Source organism: Lynx canadensis, chromosome C1, assembly GCF_007474595.2.
Source record: "Lynx canadensis isolate LIC74 chromosome C1, mLynCan4.pri.v2, whole genome shotgun sequence".
NCBI lineage: Eukaryota > Metazoa > Chordata > Mammalia > Carnivora > Felidae > Lynx > Lynx canadensis.
In genome coordinates this window covers 61,795,105-61,814,101 of record NC_044310.1, presented here as the reverse complement: position 1 = coordinate 61,814,101, position 18,997 = coordinate 61,795,105, and the positions used below count along the sequence as shown (strand labels likewise).

Sequence of the window (18,997 nt, the reverse complement as noted above, 5' to 3'; positions counted from 1 at the left end):
TTGTGTTATTTCTGAATATGGTTTGTGCAGTATTCCAGGAAGAAAACCTATAAAATGTTATAGTTTTCTCTGTATGAAGTTTTATATTCATGTTTTGATGGCATTATTTACATTCTTTTCACTTGCAGTTATGTATTTTTTGGTTTGAAATGTAAGTTTGCATTCTGAGATGCAAATGGCATACATTTGGTTGATTTGTAGTTTAGGGGAAAGAGCACTAGGTTTTGAGTTAGGAGAAGAAAATTCCAGCTCCAGCTCTACCATTCACTATTTGAGCAGCCCTGGGCAAGTCTTGTATGCTCCTGGACCTCGGATTCCTTAAGGGCAGAACAGAAGAGGCAAACCCTTCCAGCTCTAAAATCCCATGGCTCCATAACCTTATCAGTGAACTTCGCCAAACACCTTGTTTCTTTGTATTTCCACTGGAAGAAACCAGCATTCTTTTATTGCTCTTACTGAAATTCTATGTAGAGCTGGCTGCTGATAATTCTTTTGAAGTGTCTACCTTATTTTGAAATCATGCATAATTATAGCATTCTAAGAATATATGTATTCCGATTATGATGCGTATATGCAATTCTTCCACATGGGCTTTCACCTTCCAAATAGCCTCCACTTATGTAGCAGATTATGCCTTGTGTCACAACATTGCATAAGTGGAAGTAGGCATACAGTATGCCCATTTTCCCACAGGGGAGTAATAGAGTAATTAGCCAACTTACATGAGGCCACATAACTAGTAAGAAACAAAATAGCCTTCAAAATAAATCTACAGTAGTGCTGTGCTTAAAGACTGTGCTGCTAGGATTAAAAAAAAAAATTACTTGCTGTTGGTGAAATTCAATTCAATTTCATTCAACAAAAGTTTATTTAGCCAGAGTCTGGATGTATTTGAGAATCACCTGGGGGAAATTTGAAAAGATACAGGTACCCAAGATCAACCCCAGGCCAATGAAATCAGAATTTCTGGGGGATGGGTTCAGGCAAAATACTTTTTAAAAAGTTTCTGAAGTGATTCCAATGTGGTGCCAGGGTTGAGAATCACTGATCTAGCTATCTCTGTGTCTCAGGTACTGTGTGTCCTATCAAAAGAGGACTCATTCTTCCTCTCTTACCTCATATCTTGCCATTCTCCTCTTGCTCACTCCACTCTAGTCATTCTGCCTTTGAACACACAAAGAATTTTCCTGTGTCAGTGCCTTTGCACTGACTGTTCCCTCTGCCTACATTGCTCTTCCCCTTACATGGATGACTCCTGGTCAGGCCTCTCATCAAATGTTATCTTTCCCTCTTACCCTATCTAAGTGATACCCCCATTCTCCATTCACATACTTGCTTTGTTTTTACTCTGTAACACTTATCACAACCTGATACATATTTTGTTGATTTGTTCAGTGTCTATCTCCTTCTAGTAGAACATTAGATCCATGGGAATAAGAAAATTAATTTGTTCACTGCAATATTCCCAGTTCCTAGAAGGATGTCTGGCATTTAGTAAGTAGTCCATAAATATTTGTTGGATGAATGAATGAAATCTAACTGGGGAAACCAGACATGCCTAATCTCACTTACAACATGGTCCATGATGTATTTCCTGCCTTCCTCTCTAACTCGTCTTTCACTTTCTCTTCCTCACCCAGAGCATGCCAACAATGACAAGCTCTTTGAAGTTCCCCCAGGAAGTCTGATATTTCTCATCCTTCCCTACATCTTTGCTCATGCTGTTGTTCATTCTACCTGGCACTCTTTTCTGTTCTCCCTGCACCTAATTTACTCCCATTCATCCCAAGATGCTCTGTCACACCTTACTTATCACAGGACTTCCATACTGCTTTAAATCTATCTGCTTATTACTGTGTTTTCCCCATAGAAAATGAGCTCTTGACATCAAGATTTTCTTCACATTTTGCATTCCTGGTCCCTTGCACAATGTCTGACACATGGTAGGCCCTCAATAAATGTTTATTGACTGAATGAGTAAGGGTACGAATTAGCAGTACAAAATGCTACAAAAGTACAGACAGAAAAATGCACGGGGAGGAGGCAGCAGGTGTGTGTGTGTGGGGGGGGGGGGATTGTTATGGAAGGGAAGGCACTTACAATGGATAAAATTTCCTAGGCCTTGCAAGACCTTTCTAGGTGAGGTGGAGTGAAGGACTGTCCAGGCAGAGAAAGCCACACTAGCAGAGACACAGGGATATGAATGTGAATGGCCCTTTTGGGGAATGAGCAGGAGGCTTGTGTATTAGGGTGTGGGGGACTTGAGAGAACTTACTGTGGGAGAAGAGGTCACAGAGGGGCCCTGGGCCAGATTTGGGAGGGCAGGAGGCTTCCAGGTAATGAATTTGGATTTTGGCCTGTGGGTACTGGGTATCTGTGATGGTTATAGGAGGAGATGAATTGTCAGAACCTAACTCTTGGCTGATGTTGCAAAGAAGGAACTAGAAGACAGTACTGGAGTTAGAATCCTACTTCTAGTCCAGAAAAGGGATGATGAAGACATGAACTGAAGTGGAAAATGAGAGTTTGGGATGAACTTAAAACAAGCATGCAAACAAACAGAAAACATGACTGAGTAATGCATCTGTGGAAGCAGAAAAAGGAAGGAATGGGAAATTACCCTAAACTTAGGTAGTTAAATAACACACGTGGTCTAGGAAGAGAAGTTACATTTTTGGGGGAGGGGAGGAGAGTAAAGAAGAGAGCAGGTAATGATTTTAATAGCAGACATTTTTGAATACAATTATGTTTGCTCCAGATGTTAAAACTTATATTTTAGTTAAACATTAATACTTGGTTATATGCCATATTACCTTTTAATGCTGAAGCAGAAAAAAAGTTGTTACTAGATTCTGGTTAACTACAAATTCTATAGTTAGTTACTGATTAAATGTTAACTCTCTCCACTACTTAATAAGAAGATCTAAAAATGAAAGCCAATTAACCATGCCTGCTTGGTACTTTTTTCAGTTACATCTGAAATAAATTCTGTATTATTTTATCCATCTCATTTTCCAGACATATATCTAATCTATTTTTCTGGTACAGCCTTGAAAGAGTTCTTTTGAGGGCTTCCTGAAAATAAAAACCTAAAACTTTATCCTGCCCCTGGGACAATGACAATGCTTCCAGTTAAAGCTGCTCTCATCTCACTTCCTGTCATGCTGAGTTTACACATTTTAATTGTTTCATAATTATAAGGAACATAAGCAGCAGCAAACCCCAGGTTGTTTTGTCATGTTGTCTTCATCCAGAGACTGTAGAAATCTTGATTCTGATGGAAAGAAAAAATGAATTCGTGTTAAAGAAAACATCTTTAAAAACAAGGTCAAAATCACAACTAAAATTTTGAACCCCCTAGAAACCTCTTATTTAAAGGCTTACTTCCTTTCTTGTAGCTGGGTATATCAAAGCGAAAAAACTGAAAATAAATGATATACTTTTAAAATTCAGGGTCACTGAAATTTAAATGATTTAGAAAAGTATGGCTGTCAGTGTGAACTGCTTTTTCAGCTTCATCATACAGTATGAGACACCAACTAAGAATGAAGAAAGAAACTGATGTCATTTGGGGATTTTTCATGGAAATCTCTCACCTCCAAAATCTGCCACCACTGCATGCCCGTCCTCACAGAGAAGAATATTGTGACTGTAAAAAACAAAACAAAACAAAAACAGTGAAACAAAAAACAAAACACTGACTTTGAGTAAACTTCATTATTTCTGAATCTGGTGTCTTAAGGAAGAGGTTGATAGTCATCATTTGTTTACCCAGAGGCTGAACAAGCTGCAAAAGACTGGCAGAGATCTTAGGTTAGTGACTCTTATTTTTTTTTTAATTTTGCTAATTCAAAAGGAATATTTACAAAATCATTTTATATCCAACTTGGAAAGTATACGCAGTGTCTCACTTTGGATAAGCCCTCTAAACTTGTCAAAAAGACCCATTCGCTGAAGATCAGTATTTCAGCTCTCTGTGGTTCATTTGCTAATACAATTGTTAACAGGCAGGGTCAAAGGCATCCATGAGCATATGAGAGCCAGAGCAAGGGAACCAGCTTGCTGGAACCCTAAGCGTAAGGGCAGTTCAAGTCAGAGCCTGACATGAACATAATAAAAGGACCCTTTGTGGAATAAGTCTTGGCCAACATGTTCTAGCTACACTCCCAGGAAGAAGGAGTGTTTTTAAGCCTGATATTAGCTAAACCCCTTTTTAAGGTTGTAGGGAGAAAAAGTTATAAAGATTACCAAAGTCTTTCCAACCCAGAATTCAAGCGAGATTAAGAATGTCCTGCCTTTTCAAAAAGTAAATCAAGGCTGAGACAGCCCCCAAAGAGGTCATTCTTCCTCCCACATATTGGTAAAATGAGCTGTGGGATATCTTATGGATGGACAAACACATCATGATCCAAGATTGTCACGGAGTGCTTCTTACTGAATGCTTATTTCACATTTGCCTTGTAAATGAGGCATTTCAGTATTAGGAGATCATCCACTGGATTTCTTTTAGTGTCTATAGGTTATACTATATTTATTGTATTTGCTCTATCCTTAATTGTTTTGCTTTGTGATCAATATATAGAAAACACTATTATTTTCTAGTCCTGAATAAGACCCAAATAAGATATTGAATTCTTTACATAAATACTTTCTGGGGCTGACTGCGGCGTTATAAGAAAGTTACTTTTGAATTTCCCTAGTATCATTAATGAATTTTATTTCAGTAATAGAGACTTAATCCTCTTTCAACTACTTAAAATCTAGAATATGTTTAAAGCCAATTTGCTTGGAAAAACCCAGTGTAGAAGTAATCAAGGATGTCAAAACAAAACCCCCAGGATGCTCTCTTTAACTTCAAATTTATCAGTTGCAACATATGATGAGACAACTGTCATAAGAACTTGATAGCATCAGGAACTCTCTGGAAGTTCAAGTATGACAAGAAAATGCATCTGATGTTGCACCACCAGATTCTCTGAGGGATTTATGGGAGTTTCAATACCACAATATCTTGGTCTATCAAAGGATATGGGGTGTTACATTTTAGAGATATCATTAAAACACATATTGAGCATGGATTCCCTAAACACAATACACCTATATGTATAGCATCTTGTCTGTTATTTTATTTTAATTTTGATTAGTTATCTAGAACAGTGGTTATTAAAAAACATTTTGAGGAGCATAATCTCAACATATAATATAGATTTTTAAATGGAGCTGTACAAGTTAAACAGAGGGAAAGGCTCCCTGAACCACCAATTAAACATTCACTTTTTCCACAATAGTAGTCATCAAGGTAATAGCTTAAAACCATGGATCTTGAGAAGCCACCAGATAAGTTACATTTGTTTGGAATATTTATTCATTTGTTTGCTTAAATTTCTTCCAAAGTAAGTATTTTATGTTATTAAGACTGATTATACCACCTAGCTGGAGTTGGGGTGGAGAGTTTAGCAAAATTTTACTCTTTTATCAAAGAAATTTCAATGAATTTAGTCACTGGGCCACCCAGTGCATCACAGTATGAGAAGCAGGGTATGTCAGGAATCATGCAGGGATTATGCTCCTTGCTGTACCTCCAGCATTTTTAGCACATACATTGCACAGGAGTATTCAATAAACATTTGTTAGCAAATAAATTAACTAAAAGTAACTGAAAATAGACAGTCATGAGTACTGTTTGAATACCGCTCATCTGTCTGCTGATAAATATTTAGAATTCACAGAATCCTACAATTGGACGAGACATTAGAACTAACTTAGTATAACCCTCTTAGTTCCTGCAGAAGTCTCAAGTTCAGAGAACTTAAGTGTATCAACAGAGATTACACAGGTAAGTAGTAACAGTGAAGACGCAGAATCCAGTTCATGTAGGCCACCATCCCAGATCTTAGAACAGGGACTGGCAAACAGTAGGTGAAAAATGATTTTATGAATCATCTATGTGTTGTGTTATGGACCTTTCCCCCCAAGGACGATATTTACTTTCCTCACATTATCAAGACACTCTGAGAGATGCAAAATGAGGCAAGTTATAGATTTCATCTTCAAATAACTTATAATCAGCTGATAAAAAGTAAAGATGAATGTGGGTTATGTAAAAATTCAGAAAAAATAGTGTAGGTTAAAAAAGGAAATTATCTTTGAAGTGGGCCTTGAGAGACAGTCAGTAAGTCTATAAATATAAATTGGCTAAACGTGGATTATATACCAGGAACTTTCCTATATACTGGGATATAGTGGATATAGGCAAAGCGTTTGTGAGCTTATGTTGTAGTGAGGAGGAAATGAGGCAGATGAAGGGAGAAAAAAAATCCAAGTTGGGGGATAATCTTAGTAAAGGCCAAAAGTTGGGGATGCCTGTAGTTGGTATCAGGAATTATAAGAAGAATATACTTACTAAATTAGACAGTGCATGCTGGAGAATAATGGAGGAAAATCAGGTGGAAGTAGTATTGGATTATTACAAGGAAATATGAAAGCTGGGAAGGGAATTCTAGGCTTGATACAAGGAAATAGCACATTTTTATGCATAGGGTGCAATGCTCTGAAAGCAGAGAGATTAGCCTTCAAGAATAATTTTAGGCCCTGGGTATTAAGGACAAAAGTAAAAAGAGTGGAAAACAAATAAGATAGGGTAAATCCGGGGCGCCTGGGTGGCGCAGTCGGTTAAGCGTCCGACTTCAGCCAGGTCACGATCTCGCGCGGCCCGTGAGTTCGAGCCCCGCGTCAGGCTCTGGGCTGATGGCTCGGAGCCTGGAGCCTGTTTCAGATTCTGTGTCTCCCTCTCTCTCTGCCCCTCCCCCGTTCATGCTCTGTCTCTCTCTGTCCCAAAAATAAATAAACGTTGAAAAAAAAAATTAAAAAAAAAAAAAGATAGGGTAAATCCATCAAAACATCTAAAATAAAGTGTCTAGATCTTGGGATAGCTTAGATAGAGAGGTCAAAAAAGAACAGAAAACCAAGGATCATCCTTCATCACACTATGAGTTTTCTAGTTTAGAGTTCTTAAGTACAAAGCAATAAAATATCCAATTAGAAAGGGTTGTCTTACTAAAAATTCTATGAATTTTTATGAAAAGGATAGTGGCTGACTTGGGAGGCTGAGAAACTTGACTAAAGTCAATGTTGTGCTTGGCAAGACTGGACTCACCAGACAAATAACTACTATTTTTATCAAATTGAAATAACATGCAACATGAACTCTTGTGTTCTTTTTGTTTTTAAAAAAAATTTTTTAGTGTTAATTTATTTTTGAGAGACAGAGAGAGAGGGAGAGACAGAGTTCGAGCAAGGGAGGGGCAGAGAGAGAGAGGGAGACACAGAATCTGAAGCAGGCTCCAAGTTCTGAGCTGTCAGCACAGAGCCTGATGCGGGGCTCGAACTTACAAACTGTGAGATTGTGACCTGAGTAGAAGTTGGACGCGCAACTGACTGAGCCACCCAGGCACCCCTGAACTCTTGTGTTCTTAACAAGCAATAGCAAATTAAACAAAACAAAGGATGCAGTGGCAATTTAGGACACTGGACAATTTGAGTTCATAGCAGCAAATGGGGCCAAATTCCAAAAGGGAATCTATGCAAATAATATTGCAGAACTTTGGGAAGTGCTGGAATAAAAGGGAATTTTCTACTTACTTCAAGATAGTCTTCTGGATTTGTCCACTCCTTCTCTAACCACTCAGTAATAATGGAAACTAGCTTTTTAAAATACCCCTAAAATTCATCCATTCATTTTATTAGTTGGTGCTGAGTCATACTTCCTATCTGGAGTGAAATAAATGGAGAGAGACAGGCAGGCGGTGAAGCTGAGAGAATCTATTTTATCAGTGACAGCAGCAAGGCTTTGAAGTAGGCTTTGTGCTGTGTCAGAGAGTCACTGGCATTGGGGTTGAGGATATCTAGGGAAGAGGATGAGTTTGTAGAAGAAGCCAGTTAGGACAATAGAAGTGATGCATTATTATTAGTGTTAATTTGAAGAGTTTACCTGAGATTTGTCATGAATGGCAGGTTTTGAGAGGAAGAAGAACAATAAAAATTGAGGGGAGGTAACAGAGAGGGTGGCAGTAAAGAAAAAAGTGAGTAAATATTGCATGAGAGCCTCCTGTGGGCAAGCACTGGTGTTTTTGAGATTTTTCCATCCCTCATGGAGCCACTGTGTGGTTGATATTAGCATATCTACCCTACAGATGGATAACTGAAGATCAGAGTGGTCACCTAAGATGGCCAGTATCATAGCTAGTAAGAGGTGGAGGAAGCATTCAAACCTCAGTCTCCAAAGTGTGCCTTTTTTAGGAGAAGTTGACTCCCACATCATCCAGATAGGCCCTGAGGAGCCAAAACTCTTCCAGCTTGATGTCTAGGGCAAAAGTCCAGAAAATTTGAGTGAAGAAAGTGATCAAAATTCCAGCTAGTGCTAAAAATTCCTGTGTTCAATGTATGACTGTAAGGTAAAAAGAATGAAGTCAACAAGCTACATGGAAATAAATCTAATATACCTTTGATCCACCAAGAACCAGTAGACAAATACTAACCTTCTTCCCTTCCAGTGTGTGGTTAATATGTCATTTGTAGGTGAATGAAACACAATCCCTGTGAACAGGAAACTTGCAATCTGACCTGGGAATTAAGCTAGGTACACAGAGAATGTCATCAGGATCAGAAAAGTGAAAGAAAACAAGGTGATGGGAATTCTAAGGCTTTTTCTCCAACAGGACACCACCTGGGAGGTTCATTTTTATCTGCTTGCTTTTGTATAAAATTCTGGGGAGAGACAGTCTTCTGTTACAGATAAGGCTTTATGGAGCATCTTCATGTACATAACATTGGGTGGAAACATCCCTTTGAGTCAGACCCTTCTGATGTGAATTTGGTAGATATGCAAACCTGTCAGTAACTGATTGAACTAGCACTTTAGCCCAAGTCCTACCATCTGGGAGAGAGGCATAAGGAGATGAGAAAAGAAGGGGCAGGAGATGAGAAGAGATGGGTTACACTGAAAGGAAGGAGGACAATGATGAACAGATGCTGTAATATACACATATGTACACATAAGCAGTGCACACACATACATATACATGCACACTTGCCATGTAAACTCTCTGGAAACATCTTTAAGGGTCACATGATGCTGAGGAATGCTCTCCAGAAGGCAGTAGGTTTGGTAAAACCACACAAGGAAGTTCAAGAGGTAAAGATCAACAATCCTTAATTCTTACAGTAATTTTTGGCATTTCTGATTTAACATTTTTCCCCACAAATGAAACTATTTTCAATGAAAATTAACTACATCAGTGAACATTGGGATTCAATTAGAGTTCAAACACACTGAAAAGATTCATTGGTCTGTGTGGCCAAAGAAACAAGTAGTCACCAGAACCAGAACTGTTCAATTCTGCAAGCAATTAATGCCAGCCCCTCTCTTCTGAAAACCAGCCACAGACTCAGTCCAAAACACTCTGAGTGACATGTAATCAATGAAAATCTCATTGGAGTAATGAGATTTTTTTTTTTTAATTTTTAAATTTTACTTAAATCCAAGTTAGTTAACGTACAGTGCAATAATGATTTCAGGAGTAGAATTTAGTGGATCATCACTTTTATATAACACCGAGTGCTCATCCCAACAAGTGCCCTCCTTAATGCCCATCATCCATTTAGCCCATTCCCCTACCCAACACCCCTCCAACAACCCTTAGTTTGTTCTCTGTATTTAAGAGTCTCTTATGGTTTGCCTCTCTGTCTCTGTTTATTTTTCCTTCCCTTCCCCTATATTCATCTGTTCTGTTTCTTAAATTCCACATATGAGTGAAATCATATATTTATCTTCATCTGATTGAATTATTTTGCTTAGCATAATACATTCTAGTTCCATCCAAGTTGTTGCAAATGGCAAGATTCCATTCTTCTTGATTGCTGAGTAATATTCCATTGCATATATATGTATATATACCACATCTTCTTTATCCATTCATCAGTCAACGAACATTTGGGCCCTTTGCATACATTGGCCATTGTCCATAGTGCTGTTATAAAATTGCAATGTAAGTGCCCCCTTCAAATCAGCATTTTTGTATCCTTTGGACAAATACCTAGTAGTACAGTTGCTGGGTCATAGGATAGCTCTATTTTTAATTTTCTGAGGAACCTCCATACTGTTTTCCAGAGTGGCTGTACCAGTTTGCATTTCTACCAGTAGTGCAAAAAGGTTTCCCTTTCTCTGCATCCTCACCACATCCATTGTTTCCTGAGTTGTTATTCTGTTCCTGTTATTCTGACAGGTGTGAGATGGTATCTCATTGTGGTTTTGATTTGTATTTCCCTGATAATGAGTGAAGTTGAGCGTCTTTTCATGTGTCTGTTAGTCATCTGGATGTCTTCTTTGGAAAAGTGTCTATTTGTGTCATCTGCCTATTTCTTCACTGGATTATTTGTTTTTTGGGTGTTGAGTTTGAAAGTTCTTTATAGATTTTGGGCACTAACCCTTTATCTGATATGTCATTTGCAAATATCTTCTCCCATTCTGTCGGTTGCCTTTTAGTTTTGCTGATTGTTTCCTTTGCTGTGCAGAAGCTTTTTATTTTGATGAGGTCCCAATAGTTCATGTTTGTTTTTGTTTCCTTTGCCTCAGAGACATGTCTTTTAAGAAGTTGCTGCAGCTGAGGTCAAAGAGATTGTAGTCTGTTTTCCCCTCTAGGATTTTGATGGTTTCCTGTCTCACATTTAGGTCTTTCTTCCATTTTGAGTTTATTTTTGTATATGGTGTAAGAAAGTGGTCCAGGTTCATTCTTCTGCATGTCTCTGTCCAGTTTTCCCAACACCATTTGCTACAGAGATCGTCTTTTTTCCATTGGATACTCTTTCCAGCTTTGTCAAAGATTAGTTGGGGCACCTAGGTGGCTCAGTTGATTGAACATCCGACTTCAGCTCTGGTCATGATCTCACAGCTTGTGAGTTCGAGCCTCACATCAGGCTCTCTACTGACAGCTCAGAGCCTGGAGCCTGCTTCAGATTCTGTGCCTCCCTCTCTCTCTGCCCCAACCCACTTGCACCCTGTCTCTGTCTCTCTCAAAAATAAATAAACATTAAAAAAATTAAAAAAAAAAAGATTAGTTGGCCAAACATTTGTGGGCCCATTTTTGGGTTCTCTATTCTGTTCCATTGATCTATGTGTCTGTTTTTGTGCCAATACTGTCTTGATGATTATAGCTTTTATTATGGCTTGAAGTCTGGAACTATGATACCTCCAGCTTTGGTTTTCTTTTTTCAAGATTGCTTTGGCTATTTGGGGTCTTTTCTGGGTCCATACAAATTTTAGAATTGTTTGTTCTAGCTCTGTGAAGAATGCTGGTGTTATTTTGATAGGGATTACATTGAATATGTAGATTGCTTTGGCTAGCATTGACATTTTAACAATATTTGTTTTTTCAGTTCACGAGCATGGAATCTTTTCCCATTTCTTTGTGTCTTCTTCAATTTCTTTCATAAGTTTACTATAGTTTTCAGTGTATAGATCTTTTATCTCTTTGGTTAGGTTTGTTCCTAGGTATTTTATGGTTTTTGGTGCAGTTGTAAGTGTGATTAATTCCTTGATTTCTCTTTCTGCTGTTTCATTATTGGTGTATAGAAATGCCACAGATACATTGATTTTATAGCCTGTGACTTTGCTGAATTCATCTATCAGTTCTAGGCATTTTTTGGTGGAGTATTTTGTGTTTTCACCTAGAGTATCATGTCATCTGCCAATTTGAATGCCTTTTATTTCTTTTTGAAGCCTGATTTCTGAGGTTGAGACTTCTAACACATTGGGGCGCCTGGGTGGCTCAGTCGGTTAAGCGGCCGACTTCAGCTCAGGTCATGATCTCACGGTCCGTGAGTTCGAGCCCCGCATCGGGCTCTGTGCTGACAGCTCGGAGCCTGGAGCCTGTTTCAGATTCTGTGTCTCCCTCTCTCTGACCCTCCCCTGTTCATGCTCTGCCTCTCTCTGTCTTAAAAATAAGTAAACGTTAAAAAAAAAAAAAGACTTCTAACACTATGTCAAGCAGCAGTGGTGAGAGTGGACATCCCTGTCATGTTCCTGACTTTAAGGAGAAAGCTCTCCGTTTTTCCTCATTGAGGATGATATTAGTGATGGGTCTTCCGTATATGGCCTTTATGACTGAGGTATGTTCATTCTATTTCCACTTCCTTGAGGTTTTTTTTTTTTTTAAATCAAGAAAGGATGTAATTTGTCAAATGCTTTTTGTGCACTATTGTGGGGATCATGTGGTTCTTATCCTTTCTTTTATTAATATGATGTGATTCCAAAAGTCCACGTTGTTTGCAAAACAATAATTTTGTTGTGGCAAATGAAGCTCAGGCTCAGAAGCAAGTAGCTTAGCTATTGAGCATGCCAAGTCAACCTTGCAGTGTCAGTAGCTCATAGGGCTTTATTGCTGTCTTTGGTGATCATGCAATACAGGAGAAATGGTATGCTGGAATTGTGTTCACCAATGTGGATATGTGCATAGGTTTACCCTTCCTGCTGTGAAGGCTTTGTTCTGTGGTAGAAACCGCAGCACCTGCTTTTAAAAAGATGACAATCTGATTGGGGATGACATGTCAACTGAAAGGGAGAAATATTATCACACATAAGCTAGAATGTAAAGCAGCTTTTACTGTCAGAGACCTAGCAAAGAATATGGTGGATATGAGAATTAATTCTGGAGAAGATCACTGAAGTAGAAGGGAAGGTCTTAAGCAATAGGATGAACAGAAGGTAGTATGTGGGAAAGGGACTTGAAGTCAGAATGCCTGTTTTTTTGTTCTTTGTTGTTTTTTTGTTACAAGTCCTATGAATTTGGACATATAGTATTTTCTTATCTTTAAAAATTTTGAGAAGAATGAAGAACATTAAGAGGTAATACATAGAGTTTTGTAAATTCTAAACTGCTAAATAGGTATTGGTTATTATTTAATATACGAAAGACCTAGCTTACAGAGTGTTTGTACAACTTACAAACAATGCCCTTTGTAAACTATACAGCCATGTACTTGTTAGGTATTAAGCGATGAGTCTTGGAAGCAATATGACTTTCTGAATCAAAACCCACAGTAGAAACTGACTTCACTATGGAATACTTCAACTCATTCTTAGTCCTAGAGAGTCTCTTCTCCTTCCATTCCCATTGTCTAATTCTATAAAACTATTGTTGCTTTGATTGAATGACTGCATTTCACCTAAAGGAATCTTTGTTTCCCTGACTGCACTGATGCTGCAGAATTGGGAGTTGGCTCCAGCTTTGTCTTTTATCATGAAGCAAATGATTTGGGTCAATTGTTTATGTAACAGAACTGAGTATTTATCTCTTTGAAATGTCTGTCCCTTACAGATGACTCCACAATAAAGTTCTTTTAACCTTAGCAATGCATGCACTTAGTAGAATACAAAATATAACAGAGGGCAAGATTTACTTCATCCAATGTGAATACAATCCAAGCTCTGACCTTCAGTTCTTTCTTCCATAGGAACACAGTTCACTTTCAGAAAAGAATAAGCTATTTCAATGTGGTGGGTGTATTTATATCTTTTAAGTATTTTCTCCATTTTTTTAAAACAAAAGTTAATGGAAGTTAAATTCTGCTGGTTCTTTGTGACTTTTTTTTTTTTACTCCAACCTCAGAACTGAGTTAATTTAATGAAATCATTATGTAAGCATCATGAGTCTTTTCATTTTAATTGCCTATATTGAAAATTTACCTAAAGTGCTCAAATGATTCATAATCAGTTGGTTATGCACTATAGTCCAATACTAATTGTCACTATTAATCAGACTGGCCTGATTATTAGACCATTTTCCAATTCTGACTTTCTTCCAGAGCCAGACTGAAGTTCATGATGGCCTTAGAAGGATCAAGGTGAGTTGCTACTCTCCTACCATTAAGCACTTTTTTTTAAGTCACTTAAAAAAACCCCACATAAATATTAATTCACTCTTTTCCTGAATTATAGAGCCATGTAATTGCCTGTGTCAGTTGCTACTAACAAACACTAGTTTAAGGGCACCATGGCCAACCTCTCAGTGTCCTTATTTGAAGCGATGACAGCCTCAGAAGTGTAAACCTAATAATGCAACAGCAATGCTCCCCAGATTTCCTATAAGCCACTGTTTTCTGATAAATGCCTGAAGGTGATTAACTTACATGATTAAAGACACATGGCTATCGGCATGCCTGGAAGCATTCCAAGGGTTAAATCAGTGGAAGCAATTAGGCTTCATTTTCAATCTCATCACACTGTGAAAGTCATTAGTTTACAAACACATCTGCCTGACAAGCAATCATTCAGACCTGATGCTGAGGAGTCCCGGATCTGCCTGCTGCCACATTTTGCTGGTGGTACTACTTGATGGCCCAGGACTCGTCTTGCTACAGACATCCCGGGAGGGAGTACCACCTTCTTGACTTTCAGCATGGGCAACTATACACTGTTCTCACTTATCAAGTTCCCCTTGAAAACCCTTCCTAAGCCATTGCCACTACCAAACCAAATGTGGCTCTTTACCTCTGAGTATGTAACCCCCATACCCTGAGTTACTTCCAATTTGTTTCAAGTATAATGTAAGGTGCTTTCTAGATCCTTGAAATGCAGTAAAGCTCACATCTACTCGCTTTGGAGCTTTGCACTCTTTTCTAAAAAAGAAACACTTCCAAGTCATCTAGATCAGCTCCTTTCAGTCACAGATGTAGTCTCACATGCTCTCTCTCTTGATATCTGTCTTCCTCTGATTTATTTTTCTATCTCTGCTTCTTACATCCTTAGGGAACAAAAAAAGTTCAAAAATTCAGTGTCATCATGAGGGATAACTGCTGGGGATCCTGGGTGTGAGCCCCAGATAATGAGATAGCACATTTGGTTTCAGAGACCTGGTTGATATCTCTTTATTATGCATGTTATGTGGGGCTCTTGGCGACCACCTGAGGGTCCCTCACAATTTGGGCTGCACACACAAACCTGATAACAATGGTACAGTACCACTGGATATCATGTACTTTGATTCATAGTTTAATAAGGCCTCCACCTCTATTCTTGTCATCTGTGTACCTTTGGGCCCAACATAAAGTGTTCCAGATCTCCCACCATAACCAGAAGATTTTCTTGTTGTTGTTTCTCTCCGAAAAGTGAGATCTCTGGAACTCTGTTTGGGTTTTATTTCATCAGGTGCCCCTCCTTGACAAAGGCCAAGGGACTCCCAAGCCTAAGTTTTCCTATTAATCCCTTTGAAGCTAGTTCTTCACTAAAACTAAGAACTTTAATTTTATTTTTTATGCTGCCAGAAAATAACCCTAGTTAGGCTTCATACACGCTGACAAGATAGCTTGTATCCACCATTGGTTCTTTAGAGATGGCATGCTGGGGAAAACCCATGTTAACAGTAAAATAGACCTCCAAACTCATCCAGGAATAGTAAAATACAGATCTTGAACATAACATAGGTAAGAGAGGAGGAATTTACCAAAGCCCCATATCATTAACTTCTAAACACTGAAAGCCTAATTTCAGTGAACCCTTGGAAACCATGGAAACAGAACACTCCAATAAATGCAAAGGATTGCAGAACCTTGACTTTTCCTAAAACAAACTTCAGTCTGTCAGTAGAAGTATATTTGAAGGCTTACCTCTAAAGCTACTGGATTTGTCCCATTGCCAGTGGGATTGAAGAGGTGGATTATAAGATTTGTATTGTGGTTAAACCCATTTATTGAGAATAATGTGAAAAAAAACTCCATACTCTTCACTTACTATTTGCTCAACACCATGAAATGCAAGTGGAAGAGTGATAATGACTGGATAAATCGAACCACATGCACAAATGCTATTGATTGTAAGGTTTCTACGAGTTAGTATCCTAGAATCAACAAGCAAGTATAATTTCTGCTTCTAGGGATGGCTACAGCTTTTGCTTATTACTTTTAACAGGATAGAATCTTAGGAGGATGAGGACTGTCAGGTATGCAAACTGCAGAATTTGAACTCTATAAAGGAATAACTTGAAAAGCTTTTTTTTTGTTTTGTTTTATGTTTTGCCTAGGTTACCTTATTCAGCCCCTAGTAACTGTTCTTTTTCCTGCCTCATCTACTTCCTTTCCCCTGATCTTGAGAATCTAAGCATGTCTCCAGCCTCTGTTAAGTGCAGACATATAGATGCTAAGGGTGCCCACAACTTGCACTGAAAAGTGTGCTAGGACTCTCCCCACCCACGTTTAAGAAACCAGGTCTAATACTGATTCTTTGGGAATGTGCCTTCTGAGCATAAACACTAAAACACAAAAGGTGTGTTCTAACTCTATCTCTTCACGATGAAATAAAATCATGGACACTAATGGGGACAAAGAAACAAGGACAGAGAGAGAAGAGCATAAGAACACAAATATATAAGTAAGAGAAGAAAATCTCTGGAGTTTGGCTTGGCAGACACCATTGATATTTTGTGTGCCAAGTTTCCTGTGTAAAGAAAGACCCTGAAGTAGGTGTACATGTGTTAAGCAGAGGAGGACTGAGCTTAAAAATAACAGCTGAGACGAGAGCTGGGCTTTATCAACAAATAAGGTTTCCTGAATTAAGTAAAGCAGTCTTGGACTTGAGCAACTCTACGAGAGCAGGCGAGGTGGCTCTATCTCTGACAAACAGAGGCTGTACTCCTGCGGAGCCTGACCTCTAAAAGGGTGTCTCCTTCTAACCTGAGCTATGAATAAGTGTTTAAAAAAGTATGGCTTCAGGGGAATTTGTTTCCAGCCCCTTTGGAGGCAGGGATTTGTAGGTAACTCAGGAAAGGAACCGTTTACCTACTGGACTAATCTGAAGCAATGGCTTTTACCGTGGTATCTCTATCTCGTCTTAGCACAGGGAGACTAAATGCCCGTATCTGTGCAAAAGGCCAGGTTAAAAATGTGCTTAGTCCCACATGCCTTCCATCAAGGACACTTTGAAAATTCAAAAGAAACTAACGGGTCTATTTTTTAAAAACTCACTGAACCATTCAGCATCTCTTCAGTTGCCGAGAAGAGGGCTGTAGGTTTTTTTCAAGACACTAGATAGTCTATCCCCGTGGGATAGAAGTATTAGTCACAGAAACACAAGTTATCAACCATGACGGTTTAGGGCTATTTTAGTTCTAACCCTTTGTCAATGCTGTGTGACTGTCCCCACAGTACCCCCAGCTCCTTTCTCCTTCTCTCCTTCCTTTTGTTCATGCTGTCTTCTCCAAGTTTGAATTCACTTCCAATTATCCTATAAACAAATATCCTAATTTTTCAACACCCTGTCCAGTGATTTCTTCTTATCTGGGCTTTCACAGTGCTTGTCTCCAATAAGATTATAAGCTCTACAGGAGGAAGACCCATGAACCTGGGAAATTATTGGCGATCAATAAAATCTTATTTAATTAAAATATCTTTTTAATACTGGCAGAATAAAGGAAAAGAACAACTGAGAATGATGGGGGAATTTTATGGGGAGATTATATTCAGCTATAACTTTTTCTAAGTTCCATAGAATGAATTCTGTAGTTACTCAGGCCAAATTGATGTTTCATATTTTCTATAAAGATCAAAATTTGTGACTCAGAATAAATTCTCTGAGACTCAATACCTTAATTTTCCCATTTTAGTCTTACTCCAGGCAAATTCTTATCTGTCAGTTTCCTATATAATCAGCATTTACCCAACAAATATTTGGTTAATATTTATTTGGCATCTACCACACTGCTGGATATTATGCAGGACACAGAAAAAGCTTTAGAACAAACCCACCTTTCCAGTAAAGATAAGGAAATGAGCTGAATAAACACTTCTCACTCTATCCCTCTAGTCACTGACTGCCATGCATGAGCCTGAAGTTCTATTCATCTCATTTACCCCTCCCTGCCATGCCTTTCCTGACCACCTAAATCCTAGCCCTGCTTCAAGAACAAGTTTAAATCTTGCCTTCTTTTTGAAATCTTACCCAAGTATTCTAGCCCACACCAATAAATCTGAGACTGAATGCCAATAACACAGTTTTCAGTTCAAAACATTTGGTACTTAGGATATGCTCTAGTTTTTTTTTTTTTTTTTTTCTACATATCTCCTATTTCCCAAAGAGAGAGTAAAACTATTCCTAAACCAGTTTCTATCCTTTGATCTCTAGGGCTTGGCAAATTATAGCTGCTCAAGAAACATTACCATTGTGAATAATCAATATAGCTACTGATACAACATCCTGCTTTTTTCAAAGTAATCCTCTGGACAACATTCTACTGTTCTCTTCCCCTTTATAGTCAATATTCTTGAAGGGTTTTCTTACACTTATTTCTGCTTCTTTACTGGCCAGCTCCTCCTCTTCAATCCACTAGTCTCACCTTTTTTCCTTCCTTTCCAATAAATCTTTTCTCCAACATGAACATCTGTGTTGCTAAATGCCATGGACTCTTTAGCCTTGAGCCATCTAATCCTGAGCTCTTATTCCTGAGTAAAGCTTGCTTCTCTTCTCCTAGTGCAGGATATCAACATGAATCAAATTACCCAAATAAAAACTAGGGAACCATCCTTGATTCTTCCCTGTCCTTTAACCCCTTCATAAAACCAGTCACTATGTCCTACTGATTTTGCTTTTCTAATATGTTCTATATCTGTCCATTTATGCTTTCTTTGCACTGGGCCCTTATCCCATTTTGACAAGTCAGTAATCTAAAAACAGGTTTGTTAGTACTCCATTTGTAGAAAAGTACTACCGATAGGAGATCTTTCAAGCTAAGCATGGTGCTAGGTATTAGGTAATAATAAGTAATGCTTATGTATTACTATGTGCTAGGCATGGTTCTAAGCAATATATGTTAACCAATTTATGGTTAACAATGTCACATAACCCCACGAGGTGGATATAATTATTACCTCACTTTAATTATAAATGGAATCGCAGAAAGGTTAAGTAACTTCCCTAAGGTAACACAGCTAGGTACTTTGAATTCCTCATCTC

At 38.4% G+C, this 18,997-nt stretch overlaps 1 protein-coding gene across 7 annotated transcripts in view; it reads right to left on the bottom strand.

The window, feature by feature from the left end:
- Positions 1 to 18,997, bottom strand: part of LOC115520450 (serine/threonine-protein kinase TNNI3K) — a 289,743-nt gene that overhangs the window by 100,174 nt on the left and 170,572 nt on the right. For 6 of the 7 annotated variants that reach the window (XM_032594324.1, XM_032594325.1, XM_030324809.2 and 3 more), the window contains 3 exons: positions 3,597 to 3,649; positions 3,222 to 3,274; positions 2,276 to 2,374 (listed from right to left, as the gene is read on the bottom strand). In XM_032594324.1, coding sequence (XP_032450215.1) covers positions 2,276 to 2,374; positions 3,222 to 3,274; positions 3,597 to 3,649 — 205 coding nt within the window. The remainder of the gene's footprint in view (positions 1 to 2,275; positions 2,375 to 3,221; positions 3,275 to 3,596; positions 3,650 to 18,997) is intronic. The other variant, XM_030324811.2, reaches the window with a different exon arrangement.